Genomic DNA, 24,093 nt, shown 5'->3' on the forward strand with positions numbered 1-24,093 from the left:
CATGTGTGATTTTGCTCATGTACTAATTCAATTCATTCTCTGGTTTTTATTCTGTTTCTAGAGCCTGACAGATGGACAGTGGGGAAAAACGTTTTGGTGTAACAAGAGCGATTTTCAGGGTCCTCGAACAAGTGCGGATGGGAACTACCCCACCCCACACAGCCTAAGGAATTCGCACAATGAACGACTTCAGTTCGTATAAACATTGACTATGACGACATGCGTGTATTGTACTCGTACTAGACATACCACAAACGCGGAGAAACCCACACGACACGACACTCGAAACCACGTGGAATGATGTCATGTATGTACCCGTCGCGTGAACATCTTAGCCCCAATTGGCCTGTCCGCTTGCTTAATCGATTATCCAATGTTGAGAAATGCAAATCAAATACACTCCAAAAAGGCCCGAGACCTAGCCCTAATTTTCAGCACGAGTACACATTACAATCCATCGGTAAGCGTGGCGGTGCTGCGACCTCGTAATTCCAGTTTTTTACTTTACGAGTATTAGAAAAGGTGCGGTTATGTGGTTATGTGACTACGGTAGGCCGCTGGTAGGGCAGATGACAAACGCAAGCCGGCCGAGACCAAAGGGTTAGTTGGGGGTAGATTACAGGTGCGGTAGAGTACAGTACAGCACAGTAGCGCGTGGAAGATTCCACGATGGCGCCATTAATTAGTTATTCGTTTTTTTGTCAAAAGGCGCGGGGAGTTTTGGGTCTTGTATATAAGGAAGGCTGAAGGGCTGCATTGTCTTGAAGATACTTATTTTACTATCAACAAATTACATCAATCACCCAGACATAACTCAAGGTTCATAAAGATCCAATTGCCACGACCTTACGGACTAAGAAATACCGAACTAAAGGCACAACTACAAAACCACCGAATCAGTCTAACTGTCATCCCCACAACCTCAAATCTCTCAATCCCAAAGACCAAAAACCAAAAAGAACACATCGCGCAACCATGCCCTCGGAAATCTCCTCCCAACTACACTTCCGCACCCTCCTCACAGGCCACGAGTACCTCGTCGCCGACTTCTACGCAACATGGTGCCCGCCCTGCAAGCAGATCGCGCCCATCTACGAAACCCTCTCCGCAGCCAACAGCATCCCCGGCAAACTCGCCTTCGTGAAGATCAACGTCGACGAGCAGCAGGAGGTCGCCCGGCCCTACGCCATCCAGAGCATCCCCACGTTCATCGTGTTCAAGGACGGCAAGCCCATCGACACCATCAAGGGCGCGAATCCACCCGCGTTGAAGAGGATCGTGGAGAGGATCGCCGGCGAGGTTAGGAGTGCGGAGGCGGCGAGGGCGAAGGCCAAGCCGAAGGTGCAGGAGACGAATTGTGCGGAGGTCAAGGACGAGAAGACGGTCAGTGGGAGTTACGGTATGACGGGGGGAAATAACTGGAAGATGAGCTTGAACTAGACGATGGATAGATGGGTTTTCTTGTATTATCATTTTTCTTTTCCATTTTCGGCTGGACACCAGTTTACGCTTGACGACTTTCTAGCTGCACTATACCAAACTCTCATACAATACACCTTGTCTTTCTACTGTACCATTGCATTTCTACTATGGTTGACTGATTGTATTTATTCATTTCAGGTTTTGTTTGAGTCAATCCACAACTGCTCTGTTTACTTCTAAACAGTCCATAAATTGCACCGCCAATCCGTCATATGTTTCAGTTTCGAATCCTTCTGTTAGTGCTCTAGACATTGATATGGGGAGTTCTATAAAGGGATATTGTGGTCTCAATCTCGGCTGGTGTAATCAAGGACTGTGACACTTTTGAATGGGACAGACATGGTTCACAACTTTATAAAGCATACTTGGGGACATAGTTATAGTAGAAAATTAACTGTAGATACCTGGCCTAAGTTATACTTGGCTATACATATTAAAGGTTATAGTATTTAAATTGATGAAAATACTAGGGCCTGAACGATATATACCTATACAAAATAGTTCGAAAGTTGTAAACAGCCTCAAAAGGAGCTTGCACATACATATCTACCTACAGGTAGTAATAATTCCTTCTACCTGTCTCTACAGTATGGGTTAATATTAACTGTACTCTACTTGTAATAGTAATCACTCTATTAGATTCCTACTAAGAACAATAAGGAGCCCTTTAGAGCTATGAGACTGGATTCTGTAAGGTGCATTATGCTAATTCTATCGCAGCCGTCCTGGGGAGTTTGGGATCCACTGCATTCGCGTCAACTTTTCCTTGAAGGATCCTCTTTTCCAATTGGATATAATCACCTTTTGCTGCTGCTTGTAGAGCTTCGTTGCAAGCTGGAGCAATTGGCCGCCCTGAGCCTGTCGTTTCCGCAGCTCTCCAGGGCTCACCGAGCCTCATGAGACATGCGACACCTAGATATGCCTGCTTAAAGTCACAAAATTCTTCGAAGGAACCCTGCAACTTCTATCCCCTTGTGTTGAAGCGAGCACTTGCCCTGTAGATCCAGATTGCTGTGAAGAGTCGGCTAACCCATCCGAAAAACTGCTTCTTGTCACCACCCCATTGAGTTCGGGAGCCAGCCGCCGAGCCAATTTGTGACAGGACAGGACCGTTTCATGGGGATTATTCATCAGATGCAACTTATTCTCTGCGTATTCAGACTTCAGAGACTGTAATAAGCAGATTGAGGTTAGTGGTTAGGCAGGCACTCGAGGATGCGGGGGCCGATCTTCTTCAAATGAGATGATATCAACGACACTCGAGCAGTCGTGTTCATTCTGACCTGCCTCATCCATCATGGTGAGCAAGATGGCTTGCTTTGAAACACTTGAATGATGAAACACTTGAAGGACGACAAGGTACGAAAGAACCATATGGCTGATCCTGTAGGAGCGCACGGTGCGCAATTTGCCGTGTTTCCGTTCAGCGAAACGCGAGGGCGTCAAGCTCGACTGATATGCAGTATCTTCATATTCAAAGTATAACCTTTTTGAGGTTCAGCCTCAGTTCATCTGATACAAAGCATGCACCTTTGGCCTCGCCGCAGCACTGGCCATGTAGCGGGATTCGCCAGGCCTGGGGTAGAAAGAGACTAAATGGCGACCAACGCGCATGTATGTATCAAGCACATCGTCTTCGCCATTTCCAAATCATATTGATCTCATTATGGACAAAGACATCAGCCGGGACAACCTTATGCGCCATGGAATCTACTACGAACCAAATGTTTACCAAGGCAATCATGAGAACACCCAGTCAGCTACTCACTCTCTGCCAGACCATGTCGATGCAGTACGCGATGGGCTGTTGTGTATGGAGAAGATATTACCAGAAGATTGTGATGCCACCCTGCGCGAAGAGCTCGCCGAATTTGGAAGCGTGGACATTGGTCCAGATTGGTGTCTGCATCCCCCTTGTGCTGCTCTCGTTCGCGGGAAACACCATGAGCGTATGCTACAACAATCGGCTTCTCACGACAACCTCAGGTTCTGTGAGCGAATAGCAGAACGTGCACAAGAAATATTAATGGACTCGGAGAGTGAATGGACCTTCTTTTGGAGAAGCGAGATATTCAAACTGTTTAGTGACGAGGCACGCGAGCATCCTAACTTCAGGTAAGTTCCTTTACCTCTTCGACCTGACATAGTTTATACTTTGTCTTCATGGCTAGAAGCTGACGTTTAGAAAGTTCCACATTAGACGCTTGGTCATTGTAAATTACATTAATCCTTCCTTTCCGAAGAATGCAGCAAAGCTAACATCTGGGCACAGCTACGAAAATGTCCGATGGAATGAGTTTGGCAATGTCGCCAGGCCCAGTCTTTTTGCACCAGATCGGACGCAGCCTAAGCCAGATTTGACTTACGCATTTCCAATTCAGACTTCAACACCAGAGAGGTGTAGAGGGTTTTCACGAGATGAACTCACTCAATCACTCTCCCTTCAATCACTCAGAAAGCTCGTGGAGCAGGGTGTGGCTTGCGCTCCAACAACAGCCCTCAGAAAATCGTTAGACACTCCTGCCAGAACGGGATGGAAGAGTTCCGACCGATCGTGTTTCCCTTGGGCCATCGTTGAAATAAAGAAAGACGTATCAGCTCCTAATGACGATGCTATTGCCAGATGTTACTCTCAAGCAGCTAATGCTGCAGCTGCAGCCCTTGATATACAGGCGCAACTGTTCGATAAGCTGTATAACAACTGTCCGTTACAGCCGCCCCCTGTTGTTGCTTTCACATGTGTTGGGCCTGTCGTCAAGGTTTGGCTCGCATACCAGCAAAAGTCGACGCGCTTTGCATCTTCAAGACAGGTTAGAACAGCTCATCCACGTTTAATTCTAATGCTAATACTCGGCAGCGCATGGTCTGTATCTGGTCTACGTCAGTAACACTGACATGGGGAGTTGCTTCGTTGCGTGCTATCATCAGAAACATGCACACGTGGTCCTCACGACTATTAAAGCCAAAGTTACAAGCTGCCGTCTTACAAGTCTCTGCAAATCTAAGCACAAGTGGTCAAGCCGATTTGGAACATCCTTCGAGCCAAGTACATCATCCAGTAACCGACGCTGAAAACAACTTGTCAACTCCATCAAGGCATCCCTCTCAAGCGACTCCTATCATTTCTCAAGCTCTCGGTGAACCGATAACCCCGGTGAAGGACAACACGCTTGCACTGATCGACACAGCGACACAGTCGAGCTGTCTTGATGGCACATCTCCACGGAACAGCAGCCAAGCTATAGAACCCTCGAGCAGCAAGAATGATGTCAGCCATGGGCTTGGGGATGATGTTTTCAGTGTTGAGAGCACAACAAGAACTCCTGGGCTATATGGCCGAGCGACCAGTAGTCGAGCCGGTCTCTTCAACCCACGCGTTAGTTTCGGGACTCAAATAGCGATCAAGACTGGAAGACCCTTCGGTATCATTGGCACATGCGTTGCTCGAGGATCCGGATCGGACACGAGCGGATCGGAATTAGACAATGTCCGCACCAGAGATGGTCCTTTTGGGCCAAAAGGAGCCATCGATGACGCCCTTTGGCAACGAGGGCAACAACTATCGGCGTCAAGCTTCCGGTCGTCACCAGCAACAGCATGCGTGTCATCGTCCAAGCCAGCATTCGACGATTCTGGTACCAATAACAATAGCGTTCCAGGTGGATCTCCCGAGTGTTCTAAACCGTCATTTGGCATGGCGCTGGGCAATCCTAGCAAAATCACCTCTTTGCCAGCTAGCAGGGACACAGACGTGTGCGATCTGACGACTGCCTTCGAATCGGCCAGCCTCCAAAGCGTCTCTCGTGATCATGGTGCCAACGTTGGTACTGCAGGCACGCCATTCTCGGCGTACACAGAGACTGATGACAACTCAGCACTATACCAGACCATCACTTGTCTGTCTCCTTATCAGGATTTCTCGCTTGAGGAGTTGAGATTGGCCGATTACGACCGGGGAAGACGATATCGATCGCGCAGTAATGAAGCCGCCCAGTGTACCGACAGTGCCAGCACAGAAGGCAATCACACTGATAATCCTGATAAAGTGCCCTTAGGAGCTCCGAGACCGGGACTTAATGGACTGTCTGGAAGATTCGTAGAAAATGCAAGCTACAGGGCCGATGACAACAGCAAATCTGCTTTTTCATCGAGTTTAAACACTTCTAAGAACACTATCAACTACAATGTTGACGACGCATTCGCCGAGTCTGACAACGAAGAAGGAGAAGAGGTAGAAGACGACGACAACGACAACGACGACGACACTGGCTCAGACACTTCAAGATCTTCCAGTCCGCGTAACTGGATAAGTGGGGAACGATCAATCGATCTGCCGAAACTGAAGGAATTCATCAGGTTCTATAAGAAGTCGCAGCAGCAGCAAATACTGGAAAGTTTTGATTTATATCGCGATCCAGACGGCACGTATCGCATACCGCTAGCCGCGGTGGTGAGAAGGATCAACATGACCCTAAGACCCGCAGATCGTATCTTCTAAATCAGTCTTCGATCGCGAGTAAAGGTGGTCTTGAGGACAGCTTCCACTGTAATCCAACCTGCCATTCGTAAAAAAAACAGTGCTGAACACTGCACATCGTGGGCGCAAAAAAATTGCCAAAAAACATACAACAGCGGGGATTCGCTGATGGTCACCCACTCAACTACTAGTCCGCCGGTACTATGCTTAAGTATGGCTGAGCGAACGGGAAGCCCTGTTTTCATAGTCCAATGGTCGTATGTGAAGGAACTTGGATATTATTTAAATTATGTAGCTGTTGCAAACGGATTTTGGGGGGACGAAGTCAGGTGAGGTGCGCTTGCGCGCGCCTGCAGAGTTGAAGGGGGGTCTCTCTTAAGTGGCTATCGAGGAAGGCTCGTTTCTGCAACTAGAAATAGGTGTCCTAGCAGTAAGATTGCAAGTGGGATCTTGGAAACAGGCGAACAGACAGAAATAGAATTGTGAGGGTTTGAGGTGTTGGTGGGCTTTATAGAAGTAGTGGACGTTATGATAGATGGGCCAACCGCCCAACCAGCCAGTAGGAGAAACGACAGCGTTCGACACAGCCTTGGGTAGCTCTAAATTAATTACATAAATAACACAGCTACAATGTAACCAATCTAGATCTAGATACTTGATGACTAACTCTTGATTCTGCAACAAAGCGTATAAACATCAATATAATTATAGTTCCCATGAAGTACAGCCATACAAGTACTTGAAAGACACATGTGGGTAATTATTGCATACACAGTACGGAGTAGATACGAGTGGATATCTCCATTCAATGTGTGTACGTACCAATCCAACTACCGTCAGCCATTGAGTGAACTCAGCACTAGGTGCCTACCTAAGACACCAGAAACCCGTTGCCTCCGTCGTCGTCATACAACGAACATACACTAATTACTCCTCCTACATTACTTGCATGGTCATCACCGTCATAGCCCAAAATGGATTTGATCACGAAGTATTCATTTTCCATGTTGAACTATACAGGTAATATTTCCCTTTGTACTACTGTGTAGGGATTGCAGATAATAAACCAAGACTCGGCCTGGACCTGTTTCATAGCTGCGTGGTACGTCCATCGCATGCCCATTCATCCACACCTGTAGGCTGTCTCTGGCATCCATTCGAGACATCAATCATGTGGGCCGGTGACATCCACTCCCGACTAATTCTTTCGAGATCTAGCTCCTGTCAAAGGCGCGTGAGTGCCTACCAAAGGTATCGATTGCATTGTGTAAAGAGGTGTACGTGTGAATCGAGGCTTATGCACACCATTCATTATAGTGTATGATCATTGCCGTTGTCATTATTATCATTATTCTTACCATAAATATTTATTATTGCAATGCCCTCCATCCATCTATCGTTCGCTTGAATAGATACAATAGATCCATTCATGATTGTGATCTACACCTAAACCCACCCCTGCCCTTACTCTGGACTCTGGAGTCTGCCGCCCGCCCTGCACATCTCGCACTCGCAGTCCTCTCTACTCAGCTCTTCGTCTCATCGCATTTGTCCGTTGCCTATCGCCTGTCGCATCGTCCCGGTCCTTGTTTCGTCGCTTTCGCCCATCTATCCCTGTGGCTGCTCCGTTGCTGCCCCTGTCTTTGCCTGCCGTCGTTGCTGTTGTTGGTCGTCGCTGTGGTTGCTGTTGTTGATATACCAGGGCAGCAGGACAGGCTAAAATAATATATACACAGCACTCCCGCAGTACTCCCTCCATACATAACAATACCCACCCACCTTCCACCGTCCGCGGTCCCCTACCCACATACACATACACATCATCTAAACAACAACACAACACTCCCCACCTCGCTGTCGCTGTCGCTGTCGCCGTCGCTGTCGCCAGCCTCCTCCACCTCCCTCCATCGCTCTCAGCACTTAGCCAGCGTTCCTCGTACCTTCGTGGACCTCTCCGACGACCTCACCCTCCCTTCAATTGCGCCTTGCATGCCGCATTCACGCTCGATACACCAACAATGGCGGAGATCATTCGCACCAACCCTCCCTCGCAGGCCATGAACCCACGCTCTAGTCCCATGAAAATACAACCACCGACCTCACAGCTCGAGACTGTTAGACCAGATCATGTCCACATGATGTCTCCCGTCAACCAGAATGGTAGCTACGAGTTCGATCGTGTCGTCAAAGCCGGCACCGTCGTGAAGCGCACACGCAAAACGAAGGTAGGTTTGCGCCCTCGCTCCCACGCAGTTCTTCGTCCTCGTTCAACCCAGTTCATTTACTAATCAATCATCTCTAGCAATGGAAGTCTGTTCACCTCGTTCTCCGCCCGAATCTACTCTCGATATACAAGGACAAGGACGAGACTAAGTTGCGCCACCAGATCAACCTATCTGACCTCACCGCTGTCGCACGCCAGAAGGATTCGAAGAAGAAGATGCAGCATGTTTTTGGACTCTTTTCGCCCGCGCGTAACTACCATCTGAGCGCTCCGACCGAGAAGGATGCACAGGAATGGGTGGACTTGATACGGGCAGAAGCACGCATTGATGCAGATGAGGAGGAACTCATCTTGCTGAGCCCAGGCGTACACAAGACCACTTTCTCAGGTCTCGACAGGAACGCACGCAGGGAAAACATTGGCTCAAGCTCCTCGGAAGCAGAGCCACGCCCTTCATCTTCCATAAATCCAGAGACGATGCACAGCGCACGCCGCCCATCGCATACCCTCGCATACTCGGGCAACGAACATGGCTCCTTTTCCGATTTCTCAGATACCGCAGGAGGTCCCGTCCAACCACCTTTCCAGCGCTCTTCCACTTCGCTTCGCCGGCCCATGGAGCAGAACCGCAACACGAGCCAAGTCAGCAACGTAGGGGCGACCCCAGACGATGAGCGAGTTGTGTATCACGGGTGGCTATATGTTCTTAAATCCAAAGGAGGAGTCCGCCAATGGAAGAAAGTATGGGTTGTACTGCGACAGAAAACCCTTGGACTTTACAAGAATTCAGAGGAGTACTCTGCGAATCTCATCCTCCCATTCTCAAGCATCATCGATGCTGTCGACATTGATCCTGCCAGCAAGAGCAAAAAATACTGCATGCAGATCATTTCCGAAGAGAAGAACTTCCGCTTTTGCGCTAGCGATGAGGACAGTTTAGCCAAATGGTTAGGTGCCTTCAAGAGCCTACTCGTGAAGAGAAGGGAGGCGGAAAACCAGAGGGTGCTGCAGGCAGCATCGAGTTCAGGCAATGCGTAACCCTCAGGGCCAAATTCGCATTCTACTCCTGGTACAATGGGCCAACAGAAATCGCTCCCAACAACAATACCGGCATCGGTTCTCCAACAGGCACAGGTTTCAAAATGATTGACGGTCTAAAGCCCCGATCCACTTTATTGGAACTCGAAGCTTTCGCCAAAGCACGGCCGCCGCTTAGACACCTTGGTCTGGGCACGCCAACCGATAACCCCTTGACACATCACCATCCAATTACACCGACTACCTCTGTTGATCCACGTATATGCTCATACCCCTTTCATTTGTCCCTTCGCCGACACATCACACCGTTACAACAAATCGAACCTACGAGTAATATCATATCCCAAACAACACCTTTTTCGATATTCACTACCATGTACTGCCGGTGTCCAACATCCAATTGACCCGCCAGCCTTATACCCTACGGTCCCAAAGCCAGTGCCGGAACACTCTTGCCTTCGCCATAATCATCATTATCCATGTCGACCTTGCTGCAATTTCCTTAGCGTGTATCTCCTCTGTCTCGAAGTATCCTCAATTTCCTTCCCGTTCAACAACAATCTCATGACTTTGTAACGACTCCTAACGAACATTCTCCCGTGCTACTATTACCCCCTCGCTCGCCTTTACTCTTTGTTTCCATTCCGCGAGCGAGAAAGCCGGTGTTGTTGGCATACCAAAAGATCGATACCACCTTGGCCTTTGTCTCTTTTCTCATTTGTCTTGTCTTATCCCACTGTGTGGAGGAGTTGTCATTGCGTACACCTGGGCTCTGCTGGACCCCCCGGCTCATTCGCCCGGTTTCCGGTCTTGCGGAAGCGGACTGGAAATTCGAACCTTTTTGGAATTCAGAAGAAAAATTGAAAAGCTGGAACTGTTAGGATTGAAAGCAGACCAAGGCAATGATGCACCTCTCTTCGTCCATATCCCCTTTCCTTTCTGGATCGGAGAACCCAATCAAAGTGGATTGGGAACCGAATAGTAATACTTTGTTTTTCCTCCTCTTCTTTCTCTTCGAGGGGGACAAGGGAGATTCCATATAGTTTTAATGTATGAGTAGTAGTCTCTTAAAAAAAAAGCAAATCCCAAACAATAATCATCATCATAAATGACAGCACTAAATATCAACCGGCCTAGCATTTGTTTCTGAGGACTGTGTAGATGGGCGTTGTAAATGCTACAAATGCTTTGCTATGCTATGCTTTGAATGATATCCTGTGTGCTATGTGTGCTAATGCTACATGAATATTTTTATAACACATGCCAAACGATGCTTTCCCAATATTCGCACCAAAAACATCCTGTAGTCAATGCAAATCATTGTCTGTACTGTGCCTGCCAAAAAGGGAGGACCGAAATCCTAGTACATCCACCGCCATTTAAAGCAACTTCTCCCGCGAAAATCGACCACAAAACCTCCCTTCCGCACTACCACCCTAGCAGTCAACATTTCACTTTTCACACCGACGAACCGGGCTCCCTCCTATAAACATGCCTCCTATGCTTCCTCTTCTTCACCCAGTCATACCCTTTCGTCTGTTGCGCCGCGGCGGTCGTGTGCATCACACGTGACTCGTCGAATACGACGGGTTGGTATCGCATAGTGGTATCAACTGGCAACAGGGGGTCTTGAAGCTCTGTCCGGGCTCGTCTCGCTCGCCAGTCATCCGCCATGCCCGACTGCTGGTAACGCCGCTGATGCCGGGGGGTTTCGTAGATCGCTGCGGGAGCGGCTCGGGCGCGTAGGTCCAACCATTCGGGGTCATCCGGATCCTCTCGGGCCACTGTTCTATACGGCGGCACTTCGAGTGCAGGTGGAGGTGGCAGGGGAGGTGGAAGAGGAGGCGGGGGCGCCCATCTCATCGAGGTGGCTGCGGTGGTTTTGGTATAGTCCTCGTAATTGGCGATTTGGTTGCGGGTCAGGTCGTCCCATACGGTGGGAGTAGGAGAGAACTCCGCTTCGTCTGCTAGAGAACGGTAATCGAGATTCGAATCCGAGCCGGCCTGAGGGCGGTACTTCAGGGCAAGTTTGCGCTGCGCGACGCCGATGCCACCGGGTGCGGGTCTTAGGTCGGGCTTACCGAGTAGACGGCGGTACGCAGTAGATATCAAGGTGCGGAGCTCTTCACCATTGTAGGCTATGAAGAGCATGACGCCCATCGTCACTACCGTGAGCGGCAGAGATATCTCCCAGAAGAGAGACTGCTTGTTCTCCATGTCACGGATGTCCGAGGTATTCATGCCAAGGTACGATGTCACGAAAGAGAGAGGAAGGAAAATGACGGTTACGATGGTGAAAACCATGATGGCTTTGCCGTTGTTCTCCTCATTGATTTCCGACCATTGTTTCGTACTTTCGCTCATAGGATCGCAGCGACGGTAGAGTTCGTTGTAATCTTCAAGAGTATCCTGTAAATTATCAAGGCATGAGTCCAGAACCTGACGCTCGTATGGGAACATTCCTTCTCGTTCGAGAATTTCGAATTGATATGTCCTATCGTTAAGAACTTTGTCGTATGACTGGATGAGCTTCTTCTGCCAAGCGTTTACTCGTTGCAGCGCCGTAAGCTCTTCTTGCACGAGCTTGATGGAGCGAAGCAGACGCTTACTGGGGCTATGATTGACTTCAAACTGCAGAGTGGAAATGTAATCCCGGTATATATCTGCAACGGTCAATCCATCAATCGCGGGCTGCACGAGAAGGCGTCGGATAAACCAGCTGCAGATATAGAGTGGACCTAGGGACAGCCGTTGCGATACATGTTCAGGGGCTGGTGACCGGGCCATACTACAAAGATCTCGACGAGCTAATAGAATGGAAGATTTGGCGCTTTCACCAAACCGTTCTATAACCTTCAGGCCCATTTTTGCGTATGGTTTGTCTCTACGAGATAGGGTTCGGGTCCCGCGAGAGTTCATTGACTCTGTGAAGTATAGAGATCTTTCGGCAGCAAAGTAAAAGACGCTGGTTCTGTGTAGACTTTTCAGAAGCTCGTGTGGGAAGGTATAAATCTTAGAAAGTTGGCTGTCAGCATTCTTAACCCCTCCAACTAACTGTTGCAGTTCTGACAAAAGCACGCGAGCCTGCTTGATGGAAGTGTCCAGTATGGCTAGGTGTCCCGCGTTGGTCTCCTCGTTTTCCTTCTCTTGTGTGCCAATGACCCAGTCGTCGACATTGGTTTTGGCTTTGGGGTTTGTTTGGCTTTTTAGATGATCGTGAAGATGGCTAATTGCAGCTTCCCGATCTGAATATTTGGTATGTGCTTTGCAGGTCCGGCAATTTCTGATACTATTTTTCACATCCTCGTCATCCGGAAGTGGAACGAATTTGCCTTGCTGAATCGAACTTTGTGTGCGAACCACATATGCATCACGACCAGATTGACCGGAGGTTCTGGTTTTCGGAGTGGTACAGCGTTGCTGAATCCGTTGGACTACAGAGTACATCTTTTGTACCGATCCCCACAGCTTTCGGAGCATGGTACTCTTATCGACATCTGAGGTGAAGAGCTTCAAAGTTTCATACAGTATCTCTGTCAAGGTTGCAACAGAATTGGCGAGTTTCGAGTAGTGCTCTTCGACGATCTTTTGGTGCAATGAAAGGTTGTTTGACCCGATCCCAAGAGAAGTGCGATGTTGTAGCAGCGAAATAAGAGTTTGTCGCACATCCTCCACGGTTGACTCTGGAAGCTCTTCGTAGTACTTAGTAGAGGTGAATGACTTCTCCACTGGGGACTCTGCATCCCATTCCCCTAAAATCTCAGCCATCATCGTCTTTTCCACTTGCTCGAGACAATACATTGCATGTTTTACGTGCGGGGGAATAAATGTAGATTGCCGGGCTGCAGTTCCGCCTGTAGTGGTGTCGTATCCAAAGCCGGTTGTGGAGGTCTCTTGTGCCGTGATGGGTCCGTTTGGCCAATATAAGAAAGGCAGAACCCCCAATGTGTCTGATTGTACTTCCTTTAGATCTTCACCAATCCTCGTGATGTTCCTGCTACCAAGCTCTATGTTATCTGCTTTCCTATCTGCCACTTTTTGTTCGTCCAGCATTGTGAGATCTAGAAAATATCCCTTATGTGCCTTCAGAATATCTGTCCACTCTTGGGGTAATACAGCCTTTTGGCTATCTTGACTAGCACAGGCGAGACGAAGGTCCTTGACGTCAGTCACAGGTACCGGATACTTCATCTCCCTAAGCTTTTGTTCAAACTCGAAATAGCTTTCGCATTCTTTAGGAGTGAACAGCAGATCACGGCCCTCCCAATCCCGAAGTCGAATGTTCGTAATCGAGTTCAAAGCGGATCCCTTGGAATCGTGGCTCTCCACGCTGGGTTTGATGACTTCTTCCACGATTTCAATCGATTTCACGAAGTCTTCAGATAAAGGGTTGTACCCACATGTTACGACCGCGTGAGCGTCAATATTCATGATCCAGGTGCTGGGAACATAGACAATTTGCGGTGAGGAACCGCCTCTGAATTTCCTGAAAGCTTGTTCGGAGTCTCTTTCTTCTACAGGCTGGTATGGATAATACGCCTGCATGAGACTGGATGGGCGAAACAAACGGTCTGCGTTTGTTAGCCCATTCTTCGTCCGGTCGCGCACGTCATAGTGCGGTACGCAGGAGAATATGACAGACGATGAGTCTTGTTGACATTTCTCATCAGCTCGCAGCACTGTTCCAGGTTCGATAAATAGTCCTTGTTCACCAGCTTTGGTTTTTTCTTTCTCGATCTTTTTCAGAAGGTCAGCTATAAGGATCTTTTTCCGACTGCATAACCCTGGAAAATCCAAACAGGCTTGCTTAAATTGTCCGAAGTCCAGAGTCTCTGCGTAAAGATGATGCCAACGAATGCTGATGCTTGGTGAAACAGACGGGTTTTCGGGCCCGGGGAGAGTATGGACTTGAATGGCCATTCGTGCATCAGAGAACGACTGAACTGCTTTGATGATCCGAAGGTTATCGGTTTTCATATTAAAAGATCGTTTGGATGTTTCTGCACCGCTGCTCGTGGCGTTTGAAGTACTAGTCGTTTTAGAGAACTTGACTTTGGATGTATCGATAAGCCAAATCAACCTGTTTCCATCACAATCGGACAAGGTTCCAACATTACGTGGCTGAGGTGGCAGTTGTGTACGTCGAGGAGCATTGTTGAGATCGGTGCTGGAGTCATCAGTAGAAGACTCTTCGTCTTCGTCTTCGTCACCGCTACCACTGTTGCCTTCGTCATCGGACTCCCGATATATGTATCTTGGAGTTGGAGAGACCGAACGGCTTCGTCGGCGGTCATGTCGAATCTCACGCCGAATGTCGATATCATCAGAGGTGGAAGGTACTCTTCTTATCCCCAGCGACTTCCTAGACCGTGACCTTTCTTCTGATCGTGCTCTTCCAAAACGTTCTGGGAGATCTCTAAACAAATTGACACGACCTCTCGGCCTGTATGTCGCTTCTCTCTCCGCATCTGTATCGTGTAGTTTGGGTGCTTCAGCAGGCCGTGAAGCCACATAAGGTCTGGTCTCATCCTCCACAGACTGTGAATTTCTATATTTGTAAACTCAGTAAGCTTGCATCAATCAAGTAGCTGATGCAAGGTACCTACAAATGCCAAAACGCTATCTTGACGGTGTGACAAATAGAACCATGTTTCTGCTCTTGAGGCAGGTGATATTTGACGACGCTTTCCCAAACTGTTGGAAGGATTATCTCATTATCGATGTTAAGTATATCGAAGTTGTTTGACGATACTGCGTCTCTGATATCATGATCTGCACGTGAGTATATTTGCGCGAGAAGAAGTTTGAACGACTGAGACACGTTAGATTAGAGCGGCATTGATGATGTATCTCAATCTCGTATTCTATGCGCGGCATAGCGCGTTGTACTTTGGCACAGGGAATAAATTGAAGCTCACCTCCCAAGTTTTGGCACTGTCCAAGGGGAAGACAAATCGCTTGTCCTCGTGGTTAATGAAGATTAAGGATGCTGATTTGGACTCGACTTCCGCGACTCCAGCTCTTTCGGTTTGACTCGCGCCGTGCTCGACTCCAGGCCGTCTATGAGCTTGTTCCGGGTTCCTGATCGGCCTTGCGCCATCTTCATTCTCCATGCTCAAATAAAGACTACCAGATACTCCAGGACGATGATGAACACGCGTCCTGATGTCCACAATGTCATTGTAGGTAAGATGTTAAAAAGTCTTTGCCCAGATTGTTCGCCTGACCTAGGTACAGGCTACAGCGCGGCGCTATTTTCAGCCCCCGTGCCCCCCATGTCAGCCTCGTGTAATCTCATGAATCGTCCTAGCGCGCGGATCATGAATGGCATGAGGCTTGTGCATCGTCAGGTACGGGGAGCACGTGTGTACAGCAGACAAAGGGGGGAATGGAAATTTACAACAGTAGAGTACACTTCTGACTTGTCATCAATAAGTACCTAGGTAAAGATGCGTTGTACGGGCATCTTCGATAAATGTAGCGAGGTCAAGTAGACGGTTGTATAAGCACATGGACTGTCATGGTAAATGCGGAGGAAAGAGGAGAAGAAGGGGGACAATTAGACCGAAAACAACTTTCCAAATTGAGTAAAGACCAGCCGAAGCATTTCTAATTAGTGCGCTGGTGGCGCTTTCTGATGGACCGTAATAGCCGTGTTGAATGTTGAACGTAACGAGACGTCAATGTCAATTGAGCGCATTTAACAGATACGGAGTATTGCTCACTTTGAAGAACAAGACACCAAGGTTATACACGACGAATCTTAAAAACAGTGGAACGGTACAATAGTGAAAATATTTCATGATCTATCTTATTCATTGGCTTCCACACCAGGTCAATACGATGAATCCAATTTGAGCGATACCATCAAACTAGTTTATGGATACTCACTCTCGATATTACTATTCACCGCTGAAGAACATCTCGGACGCTGCGATTTACCCTTCAATCATCCGACGTTTTCACAGTTCCTACAAGTACGTGTTCCTCCTTTGTCCCTTCGGGCCACAGAGGCGGACCAGCAGAAGTGTAATTCTCGATTAGACTCCAGAACTGGGGTATCAAAACACCTGTAGAATTCCATTGATATCCGCCTGGGAACTTGATGGTTGGACCTGGAGTCCCGTCACCAGTGCCCTCAACTTTGATTTGTGCGCCTAGTGGAGTGTATCAGTCTATCGTCTGTGTTCGTTCTCCCACGCCAGAAACTTTTATCTGATGCAATCTACTTACAAGCAATGTAAAATTGTGACTTATCAGGCTTGTGGGCAGCATGAAGTGCGAGCCCTTCAGAGCGTAGAAGGTACTCGCCTGGTGGAGTCGATTCCGGCAGCTTGAACCTAAAGGTCCTCGCTCGGTGTGTGGCCCACTTCAACTTGCCATCAACTGCGCCGTACGAGCTGTTGAGGCTGTAGCTCAGAGTGTAGATCTTCGCCCAATCTCCACTACCGTCGTACTCCGCTGCCAGTCCAGGCGCCTTCGAAATGTACACCTGCTGTGGGCCCGGGTGGCCGAACGTGTCTTTCACGGCAAAACCAAGCTCATCTCCGGCTTTGACGGTGTAGGTCTGCGTTCCGAGATCTGTACCCGAGTCGGCTCCCGAGTTGCAACGCATGTCCGTCGAGTTCACATTCTGAAGAGGCGTGTTGGAGTTGTCCGTGCGACGAACGTACTGATAGGGTGTCGTGTCTACGATTGCGCCGTTCACGATCAATCGATCGTAATTCCAGTGTGCCCAGATGATCGGCAGACTGGAAAGCACGACTAGTAAACCGGAAAGAGCCTTCATGATGTATACAGTTCGTGAAGAGATACAACCCAACAGAAATTTGGACTACAATGGAATCTAGTGAGGTCGTGGCGGATTTAAAAAGACCAGCAATCGATGGAAATAAGGCATACCCTTGGATTTTCCCAGATGGATACGAAGTCACGTACCCGGCAAGTGATGGCGATCTTATGGCTCAAGCCAGGGTTTGGATATTCTACCGGAGCACGTCGAGCCCGTTATATGAAGTATCGACCATGTTCGGTATTTAATGTCCCGGTGAGTATTGTTTTCAATCAGTACAATGCATTGGCGACCCCACAACAGACCGCTCTTAGAACTTAACTTATCCTTCAATAAGGCTCAATGTCCCTGGTAATGGAAGATTGGACGAAATCTTAATTGTATTTTAGCATTCATTTAGATTACTTAGAACAGCAGTGTGCAGATCTTTGAGAATATCATTGCTACTTGGGTTGAGATCAAAGACTTTGCACAGACTCCAAATGAAATCCGATGCATATATTCATACAACGGCGCACGAAACCGCGTTTAAAATGTGCTACAGGAAGCAAACTAGAAATAATAATACCAAATAAGCGATTACTACCAAGCGGGGATATGGTTCACAGGCATCATCGGAACTCCCTGCCTCGGGACAAAATGTGGATCTTCTGCCCACTCATCCTCTTCTACCGTGTAAGGTCTGCTTGCTCCCATGGTGTTCGCACGTTGCAGGTTCGGCATCTGCTTGGCTTGTCGCAGCTTCTCAATAGCATTCTTCGTTTGAATCAAATCGACTGCTTCAGCAACCTCGTGTAGATCCAAGGCGTCGCCTTGAGCCAAGCCTGGAGCATTCACGTATGGGAGGTCAGAATGCGATGGAGAAAATGTATGTGCACGTTGGAGTTGAATAGGAACTTGGTTAGGCCTCGCAGAGTGGGTGCTGTAGCGGCGCATCGCGCTTTGAGGCCGGATGGAAGGCGACGTCATGGGAGCATGCTGGTTGACAAAGTGAGGTGCAGGCTGCGGTGACATGACGGGGTTGTGAATTATCGGCTTTACTTGTTTGTGAGGATGGTCGTTTGGTGATTGGCGTGCGTGGAGATGGCGCGATGGATGTTCGTGATGAACATGTTCGGATGAAGCTCGTTGAGATTCGTGGTGGGATGACCGGCGGCGATGGCTGTCCATATCGGAGCGTGAGTATCGCTGCTCTCGTGACCGATGGGAAGGTTGAGGCTCCGAAAACGTCGCACTGTTCATCGAAGATCTTGCTGAATCATCGTCGCTGCTGTAGAGTACACTGCCCCCTGAAGATGATCCATGAGAGGTAGAAGCAGAGTGAAGGCCGTCAAAACTTTTATACGAGTTTCTCGGCGAATTGACAGATGATCGACTCGACCGATGATATTGTTTTTCGTGCTCGTGGCGTTTACTTCTGTGGGAGAATTTGCTTGATGTACTTGGGGAGCGAACACGATCGCGGGACCGACTTCGCTCCGCCTTCAGTGACGGAATTTGTATGTAGATGTTCTGCGCTGAAGGATGAATTGGCTTGTCTTTGCCTTCTTGAACACCAAATTGATTCATTGGCAGCACGGGTATACTGTTTTGGGAAATATGCGGAGACATATTCTTGAGCGGGTGCGAATATAAAGGATCTCTAGCATTGCTCTTCCTTCGTCGCAAGCTGCGAGATCGACCTCGAGTGATGAGAACTCCATCAGATATTGACTCGTCATCTAGGCCACTTGCTGACCCGCAATCTTCATACATGTCGTCCAAGTCGTCGTCCGAAGGAATTCCCCTATGGTCCCGCTTTGGCTTGGCTTTTTGATGCTTCAGGATCTCGGGATGAATTGGCTCCGTGAGAGGGCGACGCATTTGATCAGGTCCAAACGCACCTTGGGTTCCTTGATGTCCTAGTGACCCTTGGGGTCCATTGAACGGTTGAGGTCCATTGAATCCTTGGGGCCCATTAAATCCTTGAGGCCCATTAAATCCTTGAGGCCCATTAAATCCTTGAGGTCCATTGATCCCTTGAGGTCCTTGGGGTCTTTGAGATCCTTGAACCGGTACTGGTACGAGTTTCTCATTGGGATTTGGGAAATTTTGAGTTGGAGGACGATTCCCCTGTCCCTGTTGAGGCACTGGCTGCGGTCGTGGCTGGCCTTGGGATGGAGGTGGTGGCATTTGCGAAGGGAATTGTTCCACTTTAGGCATGGGCTGGGGTGCTTTCTGTGGGATGGGCACAGGGGGAGGAGGGGGAGGGGGACGCGCATCTCTGGAATCAAACTGATTTCTATTCGGCTGAGAGTTACCAGATTGGCCTTGTCCACGCATCGGCGGTTGGTTCATGTGCTGGTTCATGCCCATTTCACCACCTGGTCTCTGATTGTTTCGGAAAGGTTGCTGTATAAAGTCTTCGTCGAACTCGAAGTCATCCATTTCTGGCCTCATGGAGGGTCCGTGATACGGTTGATGATGGCTGTTGTTGTGGCTGTTGTTGAACGGCTGCACACGAGGCTGCTGTGTTGAGGGCATATTATTGCTATTTCCTGTGCGTACATTGTTGGGTCGATCATAATTGTTCATGTTTGCACCCATTTGCGAGAGAAGATTCTGATATTGTGGCCGAATCTCAGTCTCCAAGAATATGTCGATGCGCTTTAGGATGTTGCGGCGATGACCCATCAAAGTCACCTTCTCGTCCATGTTCCAGTGGAGCTCGAGTCCCGCGATTGTCCAGTTCAATGAGGGGTCCACCTTCCAGAGCTGTTCGTTCTGTTCTCTAATAAGATGATCCACACGTGATTTAGCTTTCGTGCTCATTTTCTCGAAGCTGCGCTGGACAGTGATGTCTTTTCGCCTTAATCGGTCCAATTCCTCCTGGAGGGTTTGTGTAGAGTACGACCATTGTACAGCATCGATATCCATCCAAGACTCTTCCTTGTTCGATCTCTTGATTACCCACTGTACAAGTCTGCGATTGTGATGGTTACCCTGGTTTTGCGAACCTATACCTCCATGATTGTATCTTGGCTGTCCCATAGACTGATGAGACATATGGCGAGGTGCACCGCCATGTTGTGTGGCAAAGTAGTCGTTGCCAGCATATTGGGCATTGAAATGTGAAGCACTCATACTGGCAGAATAGAATCTTGAGGCAGTGTTATGTGGGGCACGAATGTTTGATAGAAAGCATGGGCAAATCAATCAAAATCGTCCTCCTAAATGTCGCTACAGGCAGACTAAGTAAGAGTGAAGTGTTGATAAGCTGGTATTTCAAATTAGTAGACGAGGCAGACTGAAGACGGCTGTTCGAATATATACAGAATGCGGCCAAGTGCTTGAGGTTTCACACAGAAATACGCATGTCGACCTCCGCCCACGTCAAAGTCGCACATAGAGTCTCTGGTAAAACACAAGAATACCGACATGCCTGGCGACATCGAAGATGAATGCGTCAGTCGAAAAATCAAGAATGTGAGGCACAAGAACGTTCCATTGGTTACAATGCTAGGGCTTTCAAAGCCCCGCATTTGCATTGGCTGGGAGCCTTTCACCGGACGCAGCCACTCAGTGTCAGATGGGAGGACCATCCAGCTATGCAGACTGTCAGCCTGCCTGCACGAGTTAGCAACGTAACCATAACTATGGGTTGCTTTGAGGCTCTGTGTAGTGACCGGACGATACTATTCGCAGATATCGCGGAGCGGGCGGCAGAATGTATGCAATAGCAGGTCCCGTCTTGGAGTACAGCCTGATTACCTCGTACCATTGCTTTTGGTTGGCACCGGGCCACGCGGCGATCGAGCCTTCGACCGGTGTAGAGTAGGAATACACGATAAGCGGGAAGCACTATGGCGGACCTACAGTATGAATTCGTAGGCTTGTGAGAAGGGCATTGGATTGGATGTGACGATAGAATGAACGCCTGCAAACTCCAGTTCACATAGTTAGACGAGATTCATGGTGCACAGACCGTCAACCGGCTCGCGCATCACACTATCAGGTAAATGTCTATGACATCCAGCATGTCGCATCTTCACAGTTTTGGCTCTTTACGATGCAAGATGGCTCAGCTGCATACTACAAGGGTGCGACAACGATCGGCGACATGTTGTAAGACCACTGCTACGGAATTTCATTGTTGGAATTACGAGACGTAGCAATCGGCCAGCGATTCCATCATCTGGCCAACGCAACCACCAGATACAACTCATGCAACAGTCAGGTTGTGTAATTATTTGCGACAGCAACACCGAGGACAATAACTCTTTATGTCCTCCCAGGGGCATTTGGGATCGTCCTCAAAAACACCAGTCACCTGTGGCTGTATAGCCTGTCCTCAGCCTTGTGGGATCACCGCCACTGTGAGCCCGACAACAAGACAGAGGACTGTTGACACGTATCAGCAGGACTGTCCTCCAAAATCTTGGACTTTTACTGCACATCAGCTTGCAATGAATCATACCGTAGTTGGGCGTGAATGTTCACATTGTTGTCCACGGGTATTCGATAAGCGTGAGCTGCAGCCATGAATCCTCCACTAGTCTAATCTCATCATTAGAATGGTCGTATGAATATTGACCACCAAGAAACCTTGATTTGGGCCAGATAAAGAGGGAGATGCCCTTTCCACCGGAAGTGGGCGGACAAATGGGGCGTACATCGAATGCAGCCAGCCAACAGTCATTTGGAATCCTCAGCCTTATGACAACTCGCGCTTCCTATTCGACACTTCAAAATAGAAATTGACCATGACGAAGGGTTCCCGAATCGGCAGCTGCCTTTATTGGTCCAATCTTCCCAATCCTAGCCACAACCTTGATACCACTACTGCCTGTCCTCCACCGGACGGCGGGACCCACCTGGTAACTATCGCTAATACATCAGAGCCGAAGCCGTGACACCAGTTGTTTCTTTGAAACGCCCTTCTTGGGGCATTCAAACAGGATTTCCAGGCTCCTAGTATTCCCCCAACAGGGTCACCGCTGCTCGGGCATATGACCCATCTTTTGCATCTTCGACAGACACGGCATATATATTTACGAGTCTTAAGACAACATCACACGAAACATTTCCCCAAAACAGATCAGCAGTGCTGCTTTCTACACTTTACAGGCATACTACCCCAGAAACCACGCCGTTGCCACCGTAATCAACGGGGAGCTGTGGGGGAAGGTTGTACAAAAAAAGCAAACGACAACCCCCAGTATCCGTAACACAAGGGCCTAACCCAAGCCCGCCCAGCTATATCTAGATAGTTTGGTTACAAACAGCACAACGATGTTTGAGGTGACAGATAGCCCTAAGCTGCCACACTTGTACTCCGTACTCTCGGCTACCTGAATGTTTCACCGGTGCATATTCTGCTGGGGGTGTGCCTTACCACTGTACAAGACTACACGACTCACAGCTGGCTGTAAGCAGATGGGAAGATGGGTTACCACTCATGCAGCTTCCTTGAACGATCATCAGTATCGAATTGATCATCATCTTCAAAGCTGCTTTGTCGAGCTCACACGCGGAGGTTGTGATGCCGTTTGGGGAAAGGAAATGATCTTGAGGGATGAACCAAGAACATACCCAATTGGCATTCATCTGCAACGTCCTCCACAGCGTAGACACGATAAACGCTTCTTTTTTTTTGATTAGCGATTAGTTACTGCGTCTATGTGTCACCGACCATCTTTCTCCCGGACTGTCTTTGATCGACCCTACCTGCCCTTTCCCTTTCACCCGGCATCATCAATCATTTCAAACGCCCTTCTCCACAGTGTTAAATGCACTCGCATGAGTTAATTGTCTGTGTGACTTGGGCGATCATTCAGTATCTACCGTATCGTCATTCAGCCGTACTTCCCCTCCTCTCCCCACACCCATTCCCATCATCGGCCCTTCCCGCTGAGCACCCTAAGGCAAGACCCGCCACCCAGATGCAGATAGATCCCGTTGCGCCATGCGCCCTCTCGTCTCGGACGCGGATATCCGTCCCTTTTCCATGTGTTACACACGCTCCTGTGAAGTCAGACCGGGCGAGAGACTGTTTCGGGCCGCTACATGTGTGTTTGTTTGAACACCCTTGTCTGAAAGTGTGACTGACTGGCGGCTTCAAGACTTAGATCGTGTCTTAGCATTATACCAGAGCATTTCCAATCCCCACCTTTTTTTTTGGATTTGGAGGGATCTTCTTTGTCTTGTCCATTTACTCGCGAACTTACTGTCTATCCTTCCTTTCGTTCTTGCTCTTTCCCTCTTGCTTGGTGTGTGCTACACACATACACACACATACGCATACACATTATCACAGCCACTACCTTATCTAATCTCAACACCTCTCAGACACTCACTCAATCAGTCAATTGATCAATCCATGGCATGGCATGTATTCACACTCTATCTCTCCCTATATGTCATATACAAGAACGGGTAGAACATCCACCACACCCCTCCTCATGTGAGGGGAAGGGGAAAGGCCACACAAGGCACCAGTTATCCAATTTATCACAGCACGTCATGCCATGCCATATCATTGCATTCCCAACGAGTAGGAGCCACACACACACATCGTGATGTACGTCCTCTCTTTCCAATCATCGTCATTAGAAATTAACCGTACGCTTCTCCCGTCATTGCTGTAGCAGCGAAGAAAAAGAAAAGAAGGGGGGTTAGGAAGAAAGAAAGGGGAGAATATACATAGGAAAGGATCGGGTGTGAAGAAGGCGTGCCTGGTGAGACTCCCCTCCTCTGAGTGGTAAGGGAGAGGAAGAGTTTGTCGGTTGCGATGTGATGTCCGTGATGAGATAGGTGAGTAGGAGGTACCATCTTGTAGGCAGGTGAGAAGAGGAAGAAGAAGAGGCATATCAGCCTAGGATCTACCAAGCAGCTCGCCGACACACCATGAGAGAAGTATGAGCTTCAATGCTCGTCAAAGTGAATATAATGTGTTGATCCGATCTCACGGACACAGAATGAAAGGCGAAGTTGTGGAAATGAAGAAGAAAATAATAGTTCTTTAGTACAGCGAGGGTATGAAGCGGGTAATCGTACAAAATATGCCAAATCTTTTCCTAAGAAAGATGGAAATCCTACCCT

General features: G+C 48.6%; 6 protein-coding genes across 6 annotated transcripts; 3 read left to right on the forward strand and 3 right to left on the reverse strand.

Annotated features, from left to right (window-relative positions):
• Positions 1 to 975: 975 nt before the first annotated feature.
• Positions 976 to 1,440, forward strand: BU24DRAFT_354347 (thioredoxin-like protein; the record flags this gene model as incomplete). The annotated part of the gene is made up of 1 exon (XM_033523812.1): positions 976 to 1,440. One exon carries the CDS (start codon positions 976 to 978, stop codon positions 1,438 to 1,440), a length of 465 nt encoding a protein of 154 aa, XP_033379866.1.
• A 1,707-nt stretch (positions 1,441 to 3,147) lies between these two features.
• BU24DRAFT_495696 (uncharacterized protein) lies at positions 3,148 to 6,192 on the forward strand (the record flags this gene model as incomplete). The annotated part of the gene is made up of 4 exons (XM_033534149.1): positions 3,148 to 3,597; positions 3,672 to 3,695; positions 3,755 to 4,292; positions 4,340 to 6,192. Coding segments are annotated over 4 exons (2,653 nt in total), but the record flags the coding sequence as incomplete, so codon positions are not given.
• A 1,639-nt stretch (positions 6,193 to 7,831) lies between these two features.
• BU24DRAFT_283168 (PH domain-like protein) lies at positions 7,832 to 9,502 on the forward strand. Its single transcript, XM_033522739.1, has 2 exons — positions 7,832 to 8,184; positions 8,262 to 9,502. Exons 1-2 carry the CDS (start codon positions 7,978 to 7,980, stop codon positions 9,219 to 9,221), a joined length of 1,167 nt encoding a protein of 388 aa, XP_033379868.1. The 5' UTR covers positions 7,832 to 7,977; the 3' UTR covers positions 9,222 to 9,502.
• An 882-nt stretch (positions 9,503 to 10,384) lies between these two features.
• BU24DRAFT_426613 (uncharacterized protein) lies at positions 10,385 to 15,406 on the reverse strand. The gene is made up of 3 exons (XM_033529017.1): positions 15,140 to 15,406; positions 14,828 to 15,033; positions 10,385 to 14,769 (listed from the first exon to the last, which is right to left on the reverse strand). Exons 1-3 carry the CDS (start codon positions 15,332 to 15,334, stop codon positions 10,680 to 10,682), a joined length of 4,491 nt encoding a protein of 1,496 aa, XP_033379869.1. The 5' UTR covers positions 15,335 to 15,406; the 3' UTR covers positions 10,385 to 10,679.
• Positions 15,407 to 16,128: 722 nt separating this feature from the next.
• Positions 16,129 to 17,194, reverse strand: BU24DRAFT_486256 (lytic polysaccharide monooxygenase). The gene is made up of 2 exons (XM_033533410.1): positions 16,455 to 17,194; positions 16,129 to 16,378 (listed from the first exon to the last, which is right to left on the reverse strand). Exons 1-2 carry the CDS (start codon positions 17,008 to 17,010, stop codon positions 16,167 to 16,169), a joined length of 768 nt encoding a protein of 255 aa, XP_033379870.1. The 5' UTR covers positions 17,011 to 17,194; the 3' UTR covers positions 16,129 to 16,166.
• A 401-nt stretch (positions 17,195 to 17,595) lies between these two features.
• Positions 17,596 to 20,136, reverse strand: BU24DRAFT_466231 (uncharacterized protein; the record flags this gene model as incomplete). The annotated part of the gene is made up of 1 exon (XM_033532347.1): positions 17,596 to 20,136. The coding sequence occupies one exon, from the start codon at positions 20,134 to 20,136 to the stop codon at positions 17,596 to 17,598; it is 2,541 nt and encodes an 846-aa protein (XP_033379871.1).
• Positions 20,137 to 24,093: the final 3,957 nt, after the last annotated feature.

This window comes from Aaosphaeria arxii (genome assembly GCF_010015735.1).
Source record: "Aaosphaeria arxii CBS 175.79 unplaced genomic scaffold BU24scaffold_9, whole genome shotgun sequence".
NCBI lineage: Eukaryota > Fungi > Ascomycota > Dothideomycetes > Pleosporales > Aaosphaeria > Aaosphaeria arxii.